Below are 17,425 nucleotides of genomic sequence, written 5' to 3'. Positions count from 1 at the left end.
TCTATTTTCAGCCTGTCCAGAATTGCCAACACCTCTTCCCTTCGTACCTCAATGCCATCTATTCTAATAGCCTGGGTCTCAGCATTCTCCTCCACAACATTATCTTTTTCCAGAGTGAATACTGACGAAAAATATTCATTTAGTATCTCTCCTATCTCTTCAGACTCCACGCACAACTTCCCATCCCTGTCCTTGACTGGTCCTACTCTTTCCCTAGTCATTCGCTTATTCCGGACATACCTATAGAAAGCTTTTAGGTTTTCCTTGATCCTACCTGCCAAATACTTCTCATGTCCCCTCCTTGCTCGTCTTAGCTCTCTTTAGATCCTTCCTCGCTACCTTGTAACTATCCATCGCCCCAACTGAAACTTCACACCTCATCTTCACATAGGCCTCCTTCTTCCTCTTAACAAGAGATTCCACTTTTTTGGTAAACCACGGTTCCCTCGCTCGACGCCTTCTTCCCTGCCTGACCGGTACACACTTATCAAGAACACGGAGTAGCTGATCCTTGAACAAGCTCCACTTATCCAGTGTGCCCAACACTTGCAGCCTACTTCTCCACCTTATCCCCCCCAAGTCACATCTAATGGCATCATAATCGCCCTTCCCCCAGCTATAACTCTTGCCCTGCGGTGTGTACTTATCCCTTTCCATCATTAACGTAAACGTCACCGAATTGTGGTCACTGTCCCCAAAGTGCTCTCCTACCTCCAAATGCAACACCTGGCCTGGTTCATTACCCAAAACCAAATCCAATGTGGCCTCGCCTCTTGTTGGCCTGTCAACATATTGTGTCAGGAAACCCTCCTGCACACACTGTACAAAAAACGACCCATCTAATGTACTCGAACTATATCTTTTCCAGTCAATATTTGGAAAGTTAAAGTCTCCCATAATAACCACCCTGTTACTTTCGCTCTTATCCAGGATCATCCTCGCCATCCTTTCCTCTACATCCCTCGAACTATTTGGATGCCTATAGAAAACTCCCAACAGGGTGACCTCGCCTTTCCTGTTTCTAACCTCAGCCCATACTACCTCGGAAGATGAGTCCCCATCTAGCATCCTCTCCGCCACCGTAATACTGCTCTTGACTAGCAGCGCCACACCTCCCCCTCTTTTGCCTCCTTCTCTGAGCTTACTAAAACACTTAAACCCCGGAACCTGCAACATCCATTCCTGTCCCTGCTCTATCCATGTCTCCGAAATGGCCACAACATCGAAGTCCCAGGTACCAACCCATGCTGCCAGTTCCCCTACCTTATTTCGTATACTCCTGGCATTGAAGTAGACACACTTCAAACCACCTACCTGAACACTGGCCCCCTCCTGCGACGTCAAATCTGTGCTCCTGACCTCTATACTCTCATTCTCCCTTACCCTAAAACTACAATCCAGGTTCCCATGCCCCTGCTGCATTAGTTTAAACCCCCCCAAAGAGCACTAACAAATCTCCCCCCCAGGATATTTGTGCCCCTCAGGTTCAGATGTAGACCATCCTGTCTGTAGAGGTCCCACCTTCCCCAGAAAGAGCCCCAGTTATCCAGAAATCTGAATCCCTCCCGCCTGCACCATCCCTGTAGCCACATGTTTAATTGCTCTCTCTCTCCCTATTTCTCATCTCACTATCACGTGGCACGGGCAACAACCCAGAGATAACTCTGTTTGTTCTAGTTCTGAGCTTCCATCCTAGCTCCCTGAAAGCCTGCCTGACATCCTTGTCCCCTTTCCTACCTATGTCGTTAGTGCCAATGTGGACCACGACTTGGGGCTGCTCCCCCTCCCCATTAAGGACCCGGAAAACACGATCCGAGACATCACGTACCCTTGCACCTGGGAGGCAACATACCAAACGTGAGTCTCTCACGCTCCCACAAAATCTCCTATCTGTGCCCCTGACTATCGAGTCCACAATTACTAATGCTCTGCTCCTCTCCCCCCTTCCCTTCTGAGCAACAGGGACAGACTCCGTGCCAGAGGCCCGTACCCCATGGCTTACCCCTGGTTAAGTCCCCCCCCCCCCACAAGTATCCAAAGCGGTATACTTGTTTCTCAGGGGAACGACCGCAGGGGATCCCTGCACTGACTGCTTCTTCCCAGTCCCTCTTACAGTTACCCATCTATCTCCAATCTTTGGTGTAACTAATTCCCTAAAGCTGCTATCTATGACCCCCTCTGCCTCCCGAATGATCCGGAGTTCTTCCAACTCCAGCTCCAGTTCCCTAACTCGGTCTTGGAGGAGCTGGAGATGGCAGCACTTCCTGCAGGTAAAATCAGCAGGGACACTAACGGCATCCCTCACCTCAAACATCCTGCAGGAGGAACATTGCACTCCCTTCCCTGCCATCCCTCTAACTTTCTACCAAGATCTAGCTAACAACTAAATTAAATTAAAAAAAAAAAATAATAGTAATAAAATATGGTACTTACCTCACACCAATGGGTTTTATTATTAGGTTAGAGGAGGAGGGCGGGTGGGAGACACTACACGTGTAGTGTCTCGGGTTTCCTCTCCACCAGAATTTATTGGTGAGGGACTTCCCAGAAGTCCGCGGGTCGAACTTCCTGTTCCCGCCTTAAACACTGAAATTTTAAAAAAACAACAGAGAGGGACCGAAAAAAACGGGAGCAGGTAAGTGTTTTACCCAAATACTCACCCTCCAGCTGCCTCTGCGTTCCCGCTGAAACTCCAAGATCTGCTCCTGTAAAGGTAAGTTACTTTAGGATTTCAGTACTCACCACCAGAATGGTTGGGGAAATGTCACCTTTCAAGTAGATCATTGAGACAATTAAAAAAAACTTGATAGAAAGAAAAAGAAAGAAAAGATTAAACCAGGAGTGCTATTTGGAGTTGAAGCATGCAGGCATAAAGCAAAACTGAGGATTAACACCACAAAGCACTTGCCATACAGGTTAGATTAATACCTGGAATGGTCTTGAGATCACGGAAGCAAAACGGCATTTTGACAAGGCACGGAAGGAAGAAACCTCCAAGGGGTACAGGAGATGGGTCAAATGTCCTTGCCGTTGTGATTATCAGAATATAAATTACCCAAAATTAGGGCAGTGTTTTCTCATTTTTCGGGTAGACTTTCCAAGGCCCAAAGTGGGAGGCAGAAAACAGGTGCACATCTCTGTCGGAAGTGCATTACACCCAGCAAAATGAGCAAAGACAAACCAAGGAGACGCACTTGCCCCTCCCCACCCGCCCAAGACTGACCAACACCAAGGCAGCTGGTTGAAAGTGAGCCTTGCCGTTCTGAAGTGTTTGCCTGACATACAATTCACACTTTGAAAATAGAAGTAACTGATTTTTACCTACCATCCTTAAAGTACATAAAATATTCCCATAGCAGTAGGCCATGATGCTTACAGGAATAAACAGGCAGCACAGGAACAAAAGGAGGATGAACGAGGTATCACTGGGGTATCTGGACTCCCAGTTCACAGAGCAACCCAGTTTATGCTGCTCCAGAGTGTATCTGTTCCAGCCAACGAGTGGTGCTCCAGTCCAAGCCAGTGAGTAAAGCCAAATGTACATGATTACACGCCAAGCCCAGGAAAAGCCCATCGCTGTTGCACTCACCACCTGGAGGTAGCGCTCATATGCTAAGGCAGCCAGTGACATTATTGATGAAATTCCTGTGAAGTTAAGTGACAAAGATACAGTAAGTTAATCTTGTCCTTTGTAGATCTTTCGATTAATTGATGGGATTCGCTAGCTAGGCCAGAATTTATTGCCCATCCCTAGTTGCCCTTGAGAAGGTGGTGGTGAGCTGCTTTCTTGAACTACTGCAGTCCCAGAGGTGTTAAGTACACACGCAATGCTGTGGGAGAATTCCAGGACCTTGATCCAGCAACAGTGAAGGAACAGTGATATACTTCCCAAGTCAGGACAATAAGCGACCTGGAGGGGGTGATATCAACCAACTTCTACTTCTTCACTCCATTTTAAATCTCAAAAGTCACAAGGGTTTTGGTCCCAACCGAAGATTGTTAAAAATAAATACATCTAGGAGAGGAAACTGTAAATCTTGCTCCTCCCTATACAGTGATGCAAGGCTGGTCTCGTCCCTATATATTAATTAGAATTTATTTCCAAGCCTTCAGTGGGCAATTACTGTTTCTAGAAAAAGGATTTTGCATTTTTTTCTTTAAGTGGGAGGACATACAAGGTTGGGCCTTCTAATGAGCCTTGGATTGTTTAGCATCATCTGTATGTGTGAAAAATTTGCATCATCTGCCAAGTGTGAAAATTTACTTACTTAGAATTCCAAAAATAAAAAAGGTCTGTGCCCTTTTGAGAGTTTCTGGATCTCACTGCCCTCAACATTGTGGGAACACCATCTGTGCAATGTTGAGCAGTTAATAGGCATGACCTGGCATGACCTGCCACTTTCTCAAGGCAAGAACTAGGAATGGGCAACAAAATGCTGCCACGGCCACATTGATAACTTCCAGAGAACAAATAAATTTTTAAAAATAATTTTTTTTTAAAAATTGTACATACAGGCTGTTGTGTCAAGTGATATGTTCTTTGGAGTTAATATTTTGCACAAGGTGACTTATTTACACACTGTCAGCTCAGTCAATGCAGGCAAAGAAAACCTCACTTCCCCTCGCTCCCCACCCTGTCCCCAGAGTCACTGTCAATTAAAAAGACAATGTGCTGGTGACTTTGTAGCTGCCCCGATTCTCTGTGCCACAGGTGAGAAGGTGGTGTGTGTGCTGTCCAAGTTATACAGCATTGGAGGGAGACCACCTTTTGAAGAAGTTGTTGGTTCCTGCTTTCCTTTTTGTTGATGGAAAAGGAATTGGATTATAATGCAGTCCACCACTAGAGGATGCATTAGTCCAGTTCCCTTCCCAGTGTCCGTACTGGAGTTCCCAGTTTTCAAAAACATCAAGCAATGCATCTTTAGGGCAGCACTGGTGGCGCAGTGGTTAACATTGCTGTCTCACAGTGCTGAGGTCCCAGGTTCCATCTGCCTCTGGGTCACTCTCTCGTGTGGAGGTTGCAAATTTTTTCAATGTGTGCGTGGGTTACGCCCCCAAAAATGTGCAGGGTAGATGGATTGGCCATGCTAAATTGCTCCTTAATTGGAAGAAATGAATTGGGTACTCTCAAATTTATGAGAAAAAAAAAGAAATGCATCATTAAAAAAGTTGTCAAGACAAAGAATTACTAAAATATCAGCCCCACCAGTCAGCTCTGCCCCTCAAAGGTGAACGCAGCCTATGGTCACTTTACCTTACAATGTCAGCATCCTAACACATGGGCAACACAATGTTACGAAAAGAAAGGATTTCTATTGTTGCGCATGCTGGTTTATACAGCATGACTGAGGCCAACGCTTTTTTGATTGGCAACGTATTTTAAAACTCGACCCAAACTCAAATGTAGGAGAGCCTTTCAAAAAAGAACACAGAAAGCAAAAAGGAAATGATAGATCCAGTATTTTAAATCAACTGCATTTAAAGTTCTTAATTGTTTTCAGTTTCCATGTCCAAGATCTTTCATTTTGGTGCTGAGAAGAGTTCAATACTATGGAAATGGACAGAAAATCAATGTTGAATCTGGAAAGATTGAATTTGATATTTTAGTCTTCCAGACTTAAACTCCATGTTCAACATTTTCAGGTCATACACTTCACCATGAAAGAACAGATAATGTGAATGATCCCACAGTCAGCATTTATAACTCTTTCCAAGCTCATGTTGTATTCTTGACCCATGACCACCCCTTTTGCTTACACCATCATTCCAGGATTCCTGACTTCCATAGATCATCCTTCCTCTTCCCGCTCTGCCCATACTGGCTTTCAAGAAGCATCTGCAACATTCCAATTCTGACAAGTGAGAATCTACCTGAAAAGTTAACTTTGTTTCGCTCTCATAGAATCCCTACAGTACAGAAGGAGGCCATTCAGCCCATAGAGTCTGCGCCGACCCTTCGAAAGAGCACCCTACCTGAGTCCAATCCTTGCTCTAGCCCTATATTCCCAACCAACCTTTGGAGACTAATGTGCAATTTAGCATGGCCAATCCACTTAACCTGCACACCTTTGGACTGTGGGAGGATACCTATGCAGGCATGGGGAGAAAGTGCAAACTCCTCACGGTTACAAAGGTCGGAATCGAATCTGGATCCCTGGTGCTGTGAGGCAGCAGTGCTAACCACTGCACCACCATGCTGCCCCATAGATGCTGCCTGGCCCACTGAACATATTCAGAATTTTCTTTTGATGTTCAAAGATGGCGTGCTTGTACAAGAAACACAGAAAGCGAGCGTACAGGTAGCAGTGAGCAATTAGGACGGCAAATATCGTGTTGACCTTTATTGCAAGGGGATTGTAATACAAGTATGAAGAAGTCTTGCTCCAGTTGCACAGGGTTTTGGTGAGATCACATCTGGAGTACTGTGCACAGCTTTGATCACCACATTTAAGAAAGGATATACTTCATTAGGCAGTACAACAAAGGTTCACTAAATTGGCACTTGGGATGACCTGGTTGTCCTAAGAGATAGAATAGATTGGGCTTGTACTCTATGAAGTTGAAGAGGAGTGGGAGCCAATCTCATTGAACCTTACAAAATGCAAAAGGGACTTGATAGAGTGGCCGTGAGAGAGATTGTTTCCATTGGCTGGGGAATCGAAAACAAGGAAGACAGTCTCAGGATTAAGGGGCATCATTTAGAACAGGGTTGAGAATGTTCGGAATTCTCTATCCCTGAGGGTTGTGGATCGTTATGGGCCATTCAGGGAAAATGGAATTCAAGCCCAAAATCATTCAATAGGCCATGTGGTTTACATTTCAGATTTTCAGCTTTTGCTTCGGAAAAAGCAAATGAAATTGACAAGCATGTGGATCATCTGGAACGGTCCCTGGAGATTTAATGTGCTTTTGCAGCCTGCAGAGATGGTTGATTAGAGCGAGAGCGACTCTGATGGGCCCGACTCGGGGTCCACAATTCTTTCCAAAGTAGGATAGTTTTGTAAAAGAGCAATAATATTCTAAAAGCCGAGCAGTCTTGTCTGAAGACAAGAAAGAGGCTGAAACAACCTAGTGGAAGCAGCTATTTGACGATATTCAGCCAGAGTCTGAAGGGGTTCCAAACAGAGCAAAATCTGTTTAATAAAGCAATATGCCCTGCTAATTGTAAGATGGATGGAGAGCTGTATATTTATTTCATTGTTGTTTAACGGGAAAATGTATAGTTGTGTTAAGCTGTTCTTTTGGGGGTGAAGTTTAATATTGTATTCAGGATTGTTCTAAAAATACCAAAGCCCGATTTTTTTCATGCAAATCACTCCTGGAGTGAATCATTCTTTCCGCACAGTGTTACAAATATTGGGGCTTTGGCCCTGTATCCTAGCCACTGCTGAAGTCTGGTCTGGGATCATAATAAATGGGATTTGAAAATTTTGAAAGAGGTCAGGCACATTTTACTGGGACCTTTCATTTCCAAGGTTTACTGTTTTCGCCGGTGTATTAATTATTTGATGCCAGTGGAACATGTTTCTCTTAGATGATAATATGCATTTGTGGATCATTACAGTTTCTACCACATCCACAGTCTGTGCAGACCATTTAGAAACAGAATCCCTACAGTGCGGGAGGCCATTCAGCCCATCGGGTCTGCAACAATCCTCTAACAGACCACCCCACTCAGGCCCAATTCCCCACCCTATCCCGCAACCGCGTCTAACCGCTTGAACACTAAAGGACAATTCCACCTAACATGCACATCTGTGGACTGGGGGAGCAAACCGGAGCACCAGGAGGAACCCCATGCAGACACGGGGAGAACGTACAAACCCCACAGAGTCACCCAAGATCGGAATCAAACCTGGGTCCCTGGCGCTGTGAGACAGCTGTGCCACCCCTATAAAATATACTAAGTTCTTCCCAGCTTCAGGGAACACAGCCCTGAAAGTGCACTGCACCCACAATCATTGAAAGAAAACATGGCGCAACAACTCCCCCTAGCTTTTCAGACAAGTATACAAGGTCAGAAATTGGTCTTCCGTTTAATTAGTAAATCGTCTGAAGCACATTTTAAAAAAAAACATTCCTTCACTCAAGATCACCGTCATCAACATGTTGCTGCACCATTTTCTTGCTTTCCAACCTCCAAAAGATTGGGATTCCAGAGTCCATACTGCTCTCCTGATTGCAGTGTGGGCCCATTGGTAAGGAATGCAGTGCGCTCGAGTGGAGAAACCACAACTCCAGCTAAATCATGCCTCCTTTGAGTGCATGAGCTGAAGACATATGCTTTTAACCAGATTTATTTCATTTTATTGATTCCTTTTCAAAATTCTAGCTATCCTTTCCACTATGCCACCTCAAGCTCCACTCACCACCAACCACCCCACGCGAGGGGCTGGACTGAGGAACTGGGTCACCCTGATTCAAAGGGCTGTGCTCCTGGGCAGATTTTACATCTTCTAGAAGTCCTAAACAATACCAGTATAGTGCAAGGATAACCTAAGATCCCAGAGAATGATGTTGTGTTAATCACCCTGGGGTAACACTTGACTGCAACTGGATGCAGTTGTACTTGAAAGTAGACTCCAAACTTTGATGTCCGTTCAATATGCTTTATTGAACTGGTTAATCAGTGCACAGTTCGCTGTGGGTTTGACACTCTACTAACCCAAGCGTGCTTACTATAACTAACTAGACCAGACTAGCTCGGAGCCACGTGTAGAAGGTGCTAACTGATATATACAACCTGACTGTCACTCCAGTTGTCACCCGTGGAAAGAGGCAGAGTGCTGATGCCTCTTGTGTTTTATAGTGGGAAACCACCTTCTAGTGTTCTGCCTGGTGATTGGATGAGTGCATATCATGGCATCTCCCTTTTTTAAAAAGAAAATGTTGTTTGCTTGGAGCAGATGTGACTGTATTTACATGTGGAGCTGTTTACATTAAATGGCGAGTGGATGAATATATACATAGGTGTAGTCTAGCGTGCAGATACAGAACAAAATTTACAACATAATGTCCAATCTTTGGGGCTTGCGTCGGATCTTTGTCGACCGTCTGAGAGGTGGAGATGGGGAACGACGGCGCCTTGACAGGTGGGATTGCTGCCAGATTAGTGGCCTCGTGGTGCAAAGTGTCCGGAGGAGGCACAACAACATGTGGAAAAGTAGGATCTGGTGGTGGGCAGGCCCTTCTGTTGCACCTGACAATGGAACCATCAGCCATCTGAACTACAATCGATCTGGGAGCAGCGTGTCGAACAACAACAGCTGGAGCTGACCAGCCTCCATCAGGTAGCTTGATCTGAACAGCATCTTCTGGAGATAGCACAGGCAAATCAGTAGCATGAGCATCGTACGTCAGCTTTTGCCGGTTCCGGAGTTGCTGCACCTTTTGCAGCACTGGGAGGTGATCCAGGTCTGGTAAGTGGATGGCTGGAACGGTCGTTCGCAAGTCTCTATTCATGAGGAGTTGAGCCGGGGACATACGGGTGGACAGAGGGGTTGCCCTGTACGGCAATAGTGCAAGGTTGAAGTCAGAAGCAGGGTCCGCAGCCTTGCAGAGCAGTTGCTTCACTATATGGACCCCTTTCTCAACCTGCCTGTTGGACTGCGGGTAGTGTGGGCTTGAGGTAAAGTGGTTGAATTGGTACGACGTGGCGAAATTGGACAACTCTTGGCTGTGGAAGCAGGGACCATTGGCACTCATGACAGCGAGTGGAATACCATGCCTGGCAAATGTCTCCTTCCAGGCCTTGATGACTGTCCTTGATGTGAGGTCTGACAGCTTCACAACTTCCGGGTAATTTGAGGAGTAATCTATGATGAGTACATAGTCATGCCCATTGGCATGAAAAAGGTCGATTCCCACCTTGGACCACGGAGAGGTCACAATCTCATGTTGCTGGAGTGTTTCTTTTTTTTTTTTAAATGCAGGCTGGAAACGCTGGCAGATCGCACAATTGAGGACCATGTTGGATATGTCCTGGCTGATTTCAGGCCAATAGACAGCCTGCCGGGCCCTGCGCCTACACTTTGACACCTAGGTGTCCCTCCTGGATTTGTTGGAGTACTAAGCTCTGTAGACTGTGAGGAATAACGATACGATCTAGCCTGAGGAGGATCCCCTCGACGACTGTCAGGTCATCCTTCATATTAAAGAACTGAGGGCATTGCCCTTTTTGCCAGCCATTTGCAAGGTGGTGCATTACACGCTGCAAAAGAGGGTCTTTGGCAGTCTCTTCACGAATGCTGATCACTCTTTCATCGGAGGCTGGGAGGTTGCTGGCACACAGCTGCACCTGTGCCTCAATCTGGCGGATGAAGTCAACCTGTTCACAGGGCGAAGTGATGGAGCGGGACAGGGCATCCGCAATTATCACTCCTTGCCTGGTGTGTATACTAACTCAGAATCGTACCTTCGGAGTCGAAGGAGAATGCGCTGAAGCCTGGGCGTCACGTCATTCAAGTCCTTATGATATGGACTAAGGGTCTATGGTCAGTCTCCACTGTGAATGTAGGTAGACCGTAGACGTAGTCATGGAACTTTACAATGCCGGTAAGGAGGCCCAGGCACTCTTTTTCAATCTGGGCGTACCTCTGTTCAGTAGGAGTCATGGCCCTTGACGCATAAGCAACTGGAGCCCAGGACGAGGAGTCATCCCTCTGGAGGAGCACCGCACCAATGCCGTCCTGGCTTGCGTCCGTGGAGATTTTTGTTTCACTGTCCGGGTCAAAAAACGCTAGTACCGGAGCAGTGGTGAGCTTTGCTTTTGAGCTCGAGCCACTCTGCTTGATGTGTGGGTAGCCACTGGAATGCAGTGGACTTCTTCACCAGAGGCCTGAGAGCCGTGGTGTGTGAGGCCATGTTGGGAATGAATTTTCCCAAGACTTTCACCATTCCAAGGAAGCGTAGTACCGCCTTCTTGTCTTCTGGGGTCTTCATGGCATTAATGGCCTTGTTCTTGTCCGAATCTGGTCGCACACCCTGCTGGAATATCTGGTTGCCCAAGAACTTGATGGATGTTATGCCAAAGGAGCACTTGGCCTTGTTCGGCTTGAGGCCGTTTGCTTGGACACGTCAAAAGACTTGTTTGAGACGAGATGTGTGTTCCTCTGGGTTGTGGACCATGATTACAACATCTACGTAGACACGCACACCCTCAATGCCCTCCATCATCTGCTCCATGATCCTGTGGAAGATTTCAGAGGCTGAGACAATGCCGAAAGGCATCCGGCTATAACAGTACCTGCCAAATGGTGTGTTGAACGTGCAGAGCATCCTGCTGGCCTAGTCCAGTTGTATCTGCCAGAAGCCACGTGATGCATTTAGCTTAGTGAAGAATCTGGCATGTGCCATCTCACTGGTCAGTTCCTCCCGCTTCGGGATCGGGTAGTGTTCCCGCATTGTGTTCCAGTTAAGATCTTTGGGATCTCTGCATATCCGCAATTCTCCTGAGGGCTTCTTCACACAGACCATCGAACTGACCCAGTCAGTCGGTTCCGTCACTTTGGAGATTATGCCCTGGTCTTGGAGCTCCTGTAGCTGTGCCTTTAAACGTTCCTTCAGAGGAGCCGGCACCCGGCGTGGTGCATGGATTACAGGCATGGTATCAGGCCTGAGTAGGATCTTGTAGCAGTATGGCAGAGTGGCCCATTCCATCAGACACATCCGGATATTGAGCCAGGATGTCATCAATGTCAGCCTGAAGATCCACATTGGCAGAAGACATGGCATGGACTCGCTGTACGAGGTTGAGTAGCTTGCATGCATTGGCACCAAGCAGGGATGCCAGGCTTGACGATTGACGATTGTGAATTGAAGTGTGACATTGATGGTCTTGTTGGAGGTGACAAGATCCCAGTGCTGTTATGGCATTGCCATTATAATCGAGGAGCTGGCAGGCTGGCGGAAGAATTTTGGGTTGCTTTTTTTAAATGCGGTCAAGATCAGCTTGAGAGATGAGATTGGCTGAAGCACCAGTGTCCAGTTCAAACTGGATGCTGCATTGATTTAAGTGTATGACAGCACGCCATTCGTCCGCGGAATCCACATTGAGGATAAATAGGAGTCTTGCTGAATTTGAGAAGGCATACTCACATGTAGTGATGATGCCCACATGATAGGGGCCTCCAGGCAGTCGTCCTCTGGATCCGTAGTGCTACCAGGATCAGAATCCAGTAAACCTTGCTGTACACATCGAACGCGCTTGCCTTGAAATTGGAATCGCTGGCCCTTGACCGGTGGTGCAGACCTGCACAAGGCTGCATAACGTCCAGGCTTCCCACATCTCCTGCCTTTTGCAGGGCATTGCTGCTTTAAGTGGGCGGTGCTGCAGTTCGGGCACGTCATGACATTGACGTCGTTATGCTCCATGCATCGTCGCACATGCGCAGTTTGGTTCTCGGCTGCTTCATTCTCCCGTTCGCGTTGCGCATGCGTGGGGCCCCGGGGAAAAGCGCGCAAAATGGCCGTTTTCACCGATACGGAGACGCTGCATCCGGGCGACGGCCTGTACACTCTCTGCTCAGTGGGAGGCAGGTTTCTCATATTCTGCCGATTTGAGCCTGGAGTACCGATTTCTCGTATGCTCATGCACTATACACATCTCGATTGCGACTGGCAGGGTCATGTGCTTAATTTTGAGGAGTTGCTCCCGCAAGGAATCGGAGTGCACCCAAACACGATCTGATCCCTGATCATGGAATCAGCGGTGTCACCATAATTGCAGGACTGCGCTAATATACAGAGCCGAGTTAGAAAGGACTGGAAATGTTAATCCTTACCCTGAAGGCGTTGCTGGAAGATATAGCGCTCAAAGCTCTCGTTTGTTTCGACTTCACAGTGACTGTCGAACTTCTCTAAAACGGTCTCGAATTTGGTCTTGTCCTGGTCGTCGGTAAAATCGAGCGAGTTGAAAATCTGGATGACTTGGTCCCCCGCAGTTGATAGGAGCAGCGCAATTTTTCTGGCATCGGACGCATCCTCGAGGCCTCAATGTAGAGAAGGAACCTCTGCTTGAAGACCCGCCAGTTGACGCCGAGATTGCTGGAGATCCGTAGCTGTGGAGGGGCCTGGATCTTCTCCATGCCGCTGGAAGGCACTTGCTGGTCGTCACGGAATCACTCGAGGTAAACCACTTAGAGAAACTAGATGACTGGTACCATGTCGTGTTAATCACCCTGGGGTAACACGGACTGCAACTGGATGCAATTGTACTTGAAAGTAGACTCCAAACTTAGATGTTCGTTCAATATGCTTTATTGAACCTGTTAAGCAGTGCACACAGTTCGCTGTGGGTTTGACACTCTACTAATCTAAGTGTGCTTACTATAACTAACTAGACCAGACTAGCTCTGAGCCACATGTAGAAGGTGCTAACTGATATATACACCCTGACTGTCACTACAGTTGTCACCAGCAGAAAGAGGCAGAGTGCTGATGCCTCATGTATTTTGTAGTGGGAGACCACCTTCGAGTGTTCTGCCTGGTGGCTGTGTTCTATCCTGCGTGTTGATTGGCTGTACTGGGTGTCTGTCACTGCCCGTCTGTATCTCATTATGTGCATGAGTGCATATCATGACAAATGACTCTATATAAAAGTGTGGTGAAGCAAGATGCGCTGTTTGTGCCAAATGTCTCAGCGTTTGGGATGGGAAGATCCCAGCCAAGGTATCCAGACAGTATAGCACAGGGAGGAAGCAGGAGTCTACCAGGCATAACCCACTCCGGCATGTATGGCAAGTAGTCCTGCACAGCTTCTCAGTGTGTGTGACAGCTGCATCACTCCAAAGGATGAAACGGAGCATCTCAGCAAGATTTTCAAGGCTCCATTGTCACAACTGCTCTGTGTCAACTAAAGGGCAGCAACCTTCCGGGCTCTCACAAGTGACTGGTGCAACATTAACCAGGGAGGAGTCAAGACGTGCAACCGAGGTGACAGATGCCCTTTTTTTTTAATAAAAGAGTAGCCAAGTTCTTCCGTTCTGACATCACCCAGAGTCTGTAAAAGGCAGAATGTCATCTCTACAGCGTAACTGAACTCTACAGGAAGCCACGAACCCCACAGTTTGATGCCTACAAATTGAAAGAAGCTCCAGTTGCCAGAATATTCAGCCTCTCAGAAACAGGCTGCTTCCTCACCCACTCCTGCAAGGGGCATATTCTGCAGGGCATCCCCATTGACTGATCCATTGCAGCAGCACTTCACCCACACCCACATTCTACTACATGGCAGTCATGCCACAGAGTCAGATTTGGTCAGCACCTTGCCTGGAATCCTTCCTTCTGCAAAGACGTTTTATTTGCACCAAGGTTATTAATGTTAAACTTACTTCAGTAGCAGGTGGAACGATGGCATTATTGACTTGAGGGATAAATGCAAGGCCAAGGCAGCACGGTGGTGCAGTGGTTAGCACTGCTGCCTCATGGCACTGAGGTCCCAGGTTCGATCCCGGCTCTGGAGTTTGCACATTCTCCCTGTGTTTGCGTGGGTTTTGCCCCCACAACCAAAAAGATATGCAGGGTAGATGGATTGGCTACGCTAAATTGTCCCTTAATTGGAAAAAATGAATTGGGCACTCTAAATTTATTTTTTAAAAAGACTGTGGAACAGGGCAAGGACTTGAAACTGGAAAATTAAATTCAACAGAGACACAATGGTATAATCTAACTTGACAAAAACAAATGTTGCACAAGTCAGAGATATTGGATTCAGTTAATGCAGGGTGGATGCCAGCTGGAAGGCGTTGGTAAAGAGTCGGATATAATGAAACTAAATCTGGTTTTGGACAGATGTGGAGCAGGCAATTTTACAACAGCTGGGGGGGGGGGGGGGGGGAAAGAGAAAAAGAGTAATCTTATCAGAATTAAAATGAAGTGAGGGTGGCGGGGAAAGAAGAAGTTAGCTGAATTGAGAATTAAAACTTCTACCTGAAGCTTCAGCCAGAAGGTTCATGGAATTTTCGGGCTAGGTGCTGCAAAACTTTAATTGGCTGGCATTAAACGAGAGATTATTTCAGCTTATACAAATTTCAATGCTGAACAAGCAATTGCAAATTCTGGTTGCAACACCAAGCAAATGAACATGATATTGATCTTATATGGAGCATTTTCTGACACCATTAAAATTAAAGTTTACATTTGTTTTTAACTATAACATACCAATGCTGTGATAAATATCCAATTCATAGAACATACAGCACAGAACAGGCCCTCGATGTTGTGCCGAGCATTGTCCGAAACCAAGATCAAGCTATCCCACTCCCTGTTATTCTGGTGTGCTCCATGTGCCTATCCAGTAACCACTTGAAAGTTCCTAAAGTGTCCGACTCCACTATCACAGCAGGCAATCCATTCCACACCCTAACCACTGAGTAAAGAACCTATCTCGGACATCCCTCCTATATCTCCCACCCTGAACCTTATAGTTATGCCCCCTTGTAACAGCTACATCCACCCGAGGAAATAGTCTCTGAAAGTCCACTCTATCTATCCCCCTCATCATCTTATAAACCTCTATTAAGTCGCCTCTCATCCTCCTCTGCTCCAAAGAGAAAAGCCCTAGCTCCCTCAACCTTTCCTCATAAGACCTATTCTGCAAACCAGGCAGCATCCTGGTAAATCTCCTTTGCACCCTTTCCAATACTCCCACATCCTTCCTATAGTGAGGTGACCAGAAATGCACACAATACTCCAAATGTGGTCTCACCAGGGTCATGTACAGTTGCAGCATAACCCCGCGGCTCTTAAACTCAAGCCCCCTGTTAATAAACGCTAACACACTGTAGGCCTTCTTCACGGCTCTATCCACTTGAGTGGCAACCTTCAGAGATCTGTGGACATGAATCCCAAGATCTCTGTTCCTCCACATTCCTCAGAACCCTGCCATTGACCCTGTAATCCACATGCAAATTTTTTCTACCAAAATGAATCACCTCGCACTTATCAGGGTTAAACTCCATCTGCCATTTCTCAGCCCAGCTCTGCATCCTATCAATGTCTCTTTGCAGCCTACAACAGCCCTCCACCTCATCCACTACTCCACCAATCTTGGTATCGTCAGCAAATTTACTGACCCACCCTTCAGCCCCCTCCTCCAAGTCATTGATAAAAATCACAAATAGCAGAGGACCCAGCACTGATCCCGATGGTACACCGCTGGTAACTGCTCTACACTGCTGGTAACTGGTCTCCAGTCTGAAAATTTTCCATCCACCACCACTCTGTCTTCTAAGTGATAGCCAGTTACTTATCCAATTGGCCATATTTCCCTCTATCCCACACCTCCTTACTTTCCTCATGAGCTGACCATGGGGAACCTTATCAAATGCCTTACTAAAATCCATGTATACGACATCAACTGCTCTACCTTAATCTACACACTTAGTTACCTCCTCAAAGAATTCAATCAAATTTGTGAGGCAAGACTTACCCTTTATGAATACGTGTTGACTATCGCGGATTAAGCTGCATCTTTCCAAATGGTCATAAATCCTATACTTCAGGACCTTTTCCATTAACTTACCGACCACCGAAGTAAGACTAACCGGCCTATAATTACCAGGGTCATTCCTATTTCCTTTCTTGAACAGAGGAACAACATTCGCCACTCTCCAGTCCACTGGCACGATCCCCGTGGACAGTGAGGACCCAAAGATCAAAGCCAAAGGCTCTGCAATCTCATCTCTTTCCTCCCAAAGAATCCTTGGATATATCCCATCTGGCCAAGGGGACTTGTCGACCCCAAGGTTTTTCAAAATTGCTAATCCATCCTTCCTCAGAACACCTACTGCCTCCAGCCTACCCGCCTGTATCACACTCTCATCCTCAAAGATGAGAGCGTGATACAGGCGGGTAGGCTGTGGTGAACACTGAAGAAAAGTATTCATTCAACGCCTCACCTATTTCTTCGGACTCCATGCACAAGTTCCCACGACTGTCCATGACCGGCCCTAACCTCATCCTGGTCATTCTTTTATTTCTCACATAAGAGTAAAAAGCCTTGGGGTTTTCCTTGATCCGACCCGCCAAGGACTTCTCATGCCCCCTCCTAGCTCTCCGAAGCCCTTCTTTTTTTTTTAAGCTCATTCCTTGCTACCTTGTAACCCTCAAGCGACCCAACTGAACCTTGTTTTCTCATCCTTACATACACTTCCTTTTTCCTCTGGACAAGACATTCAACCTCTTTTGTGAACCATGGTTCCCACACACGGTCATTTGCTCAATGCCTGATAGGAACATACCTATCAAGGGAACGCAGTATTTGTTCCTTGAACAAGCTCCACTTTTCATTTGTGCCTTTCCCTGACAGTTTCTGTTCCCATCTTATGCTCCCTAATTCTTGCCTAATCGCATCATAATTACCCCTCCCCCAATTATAAACCTTGTCCTGCCGTATGGCCCTATCCCTCTCCATTGCAATAGTGAA

The 17,425-nt window shown here is 46.7% G+C and overlaps 1 protein-coding gene across 1 annotated transcript in view; it reads right to left on the bottom strand.

Annotated features, from left to right (window-relative positions):
- Positions 1-17,425, bottom strand: part of opn3 (opsin 3) — a 57,856-nt gene that overhangs the window by 10,151 nt on the left and 30,280 nt on the right. Inside the window, exon 2 of the mRNA XM_072511463.1 lies at positions 3,326-3,645. Within this exon, the coding sequence (XP_072367564.1) occupies positions 3,326-3,645 (320 nt within the window). The remainder of the gene's footprint in view (positions 1-3,325; positions 3,646-17,425) is intronic.

This window comes from Scyliorhinus torazame, chromosome 1 (assembly GCF_047496885.1).
Source record: "Scyliorhinus torazame isolate Kashiwa2021f chromosome 1, sScyTor2.1, whole genome shotgun sequence".
Lineage (NCBI taxonomy): Eukaryota > Metazoa > Chordata > Chondrichthyes > Carcharhiniformes > Scyliorhinidae > Scyliorhinus > Scyliorhinus torazame.
Note: the sequence above shows the minus strand (reverse complement) of the source record. Positions and strands in the feature narration are given on the sequence as shown.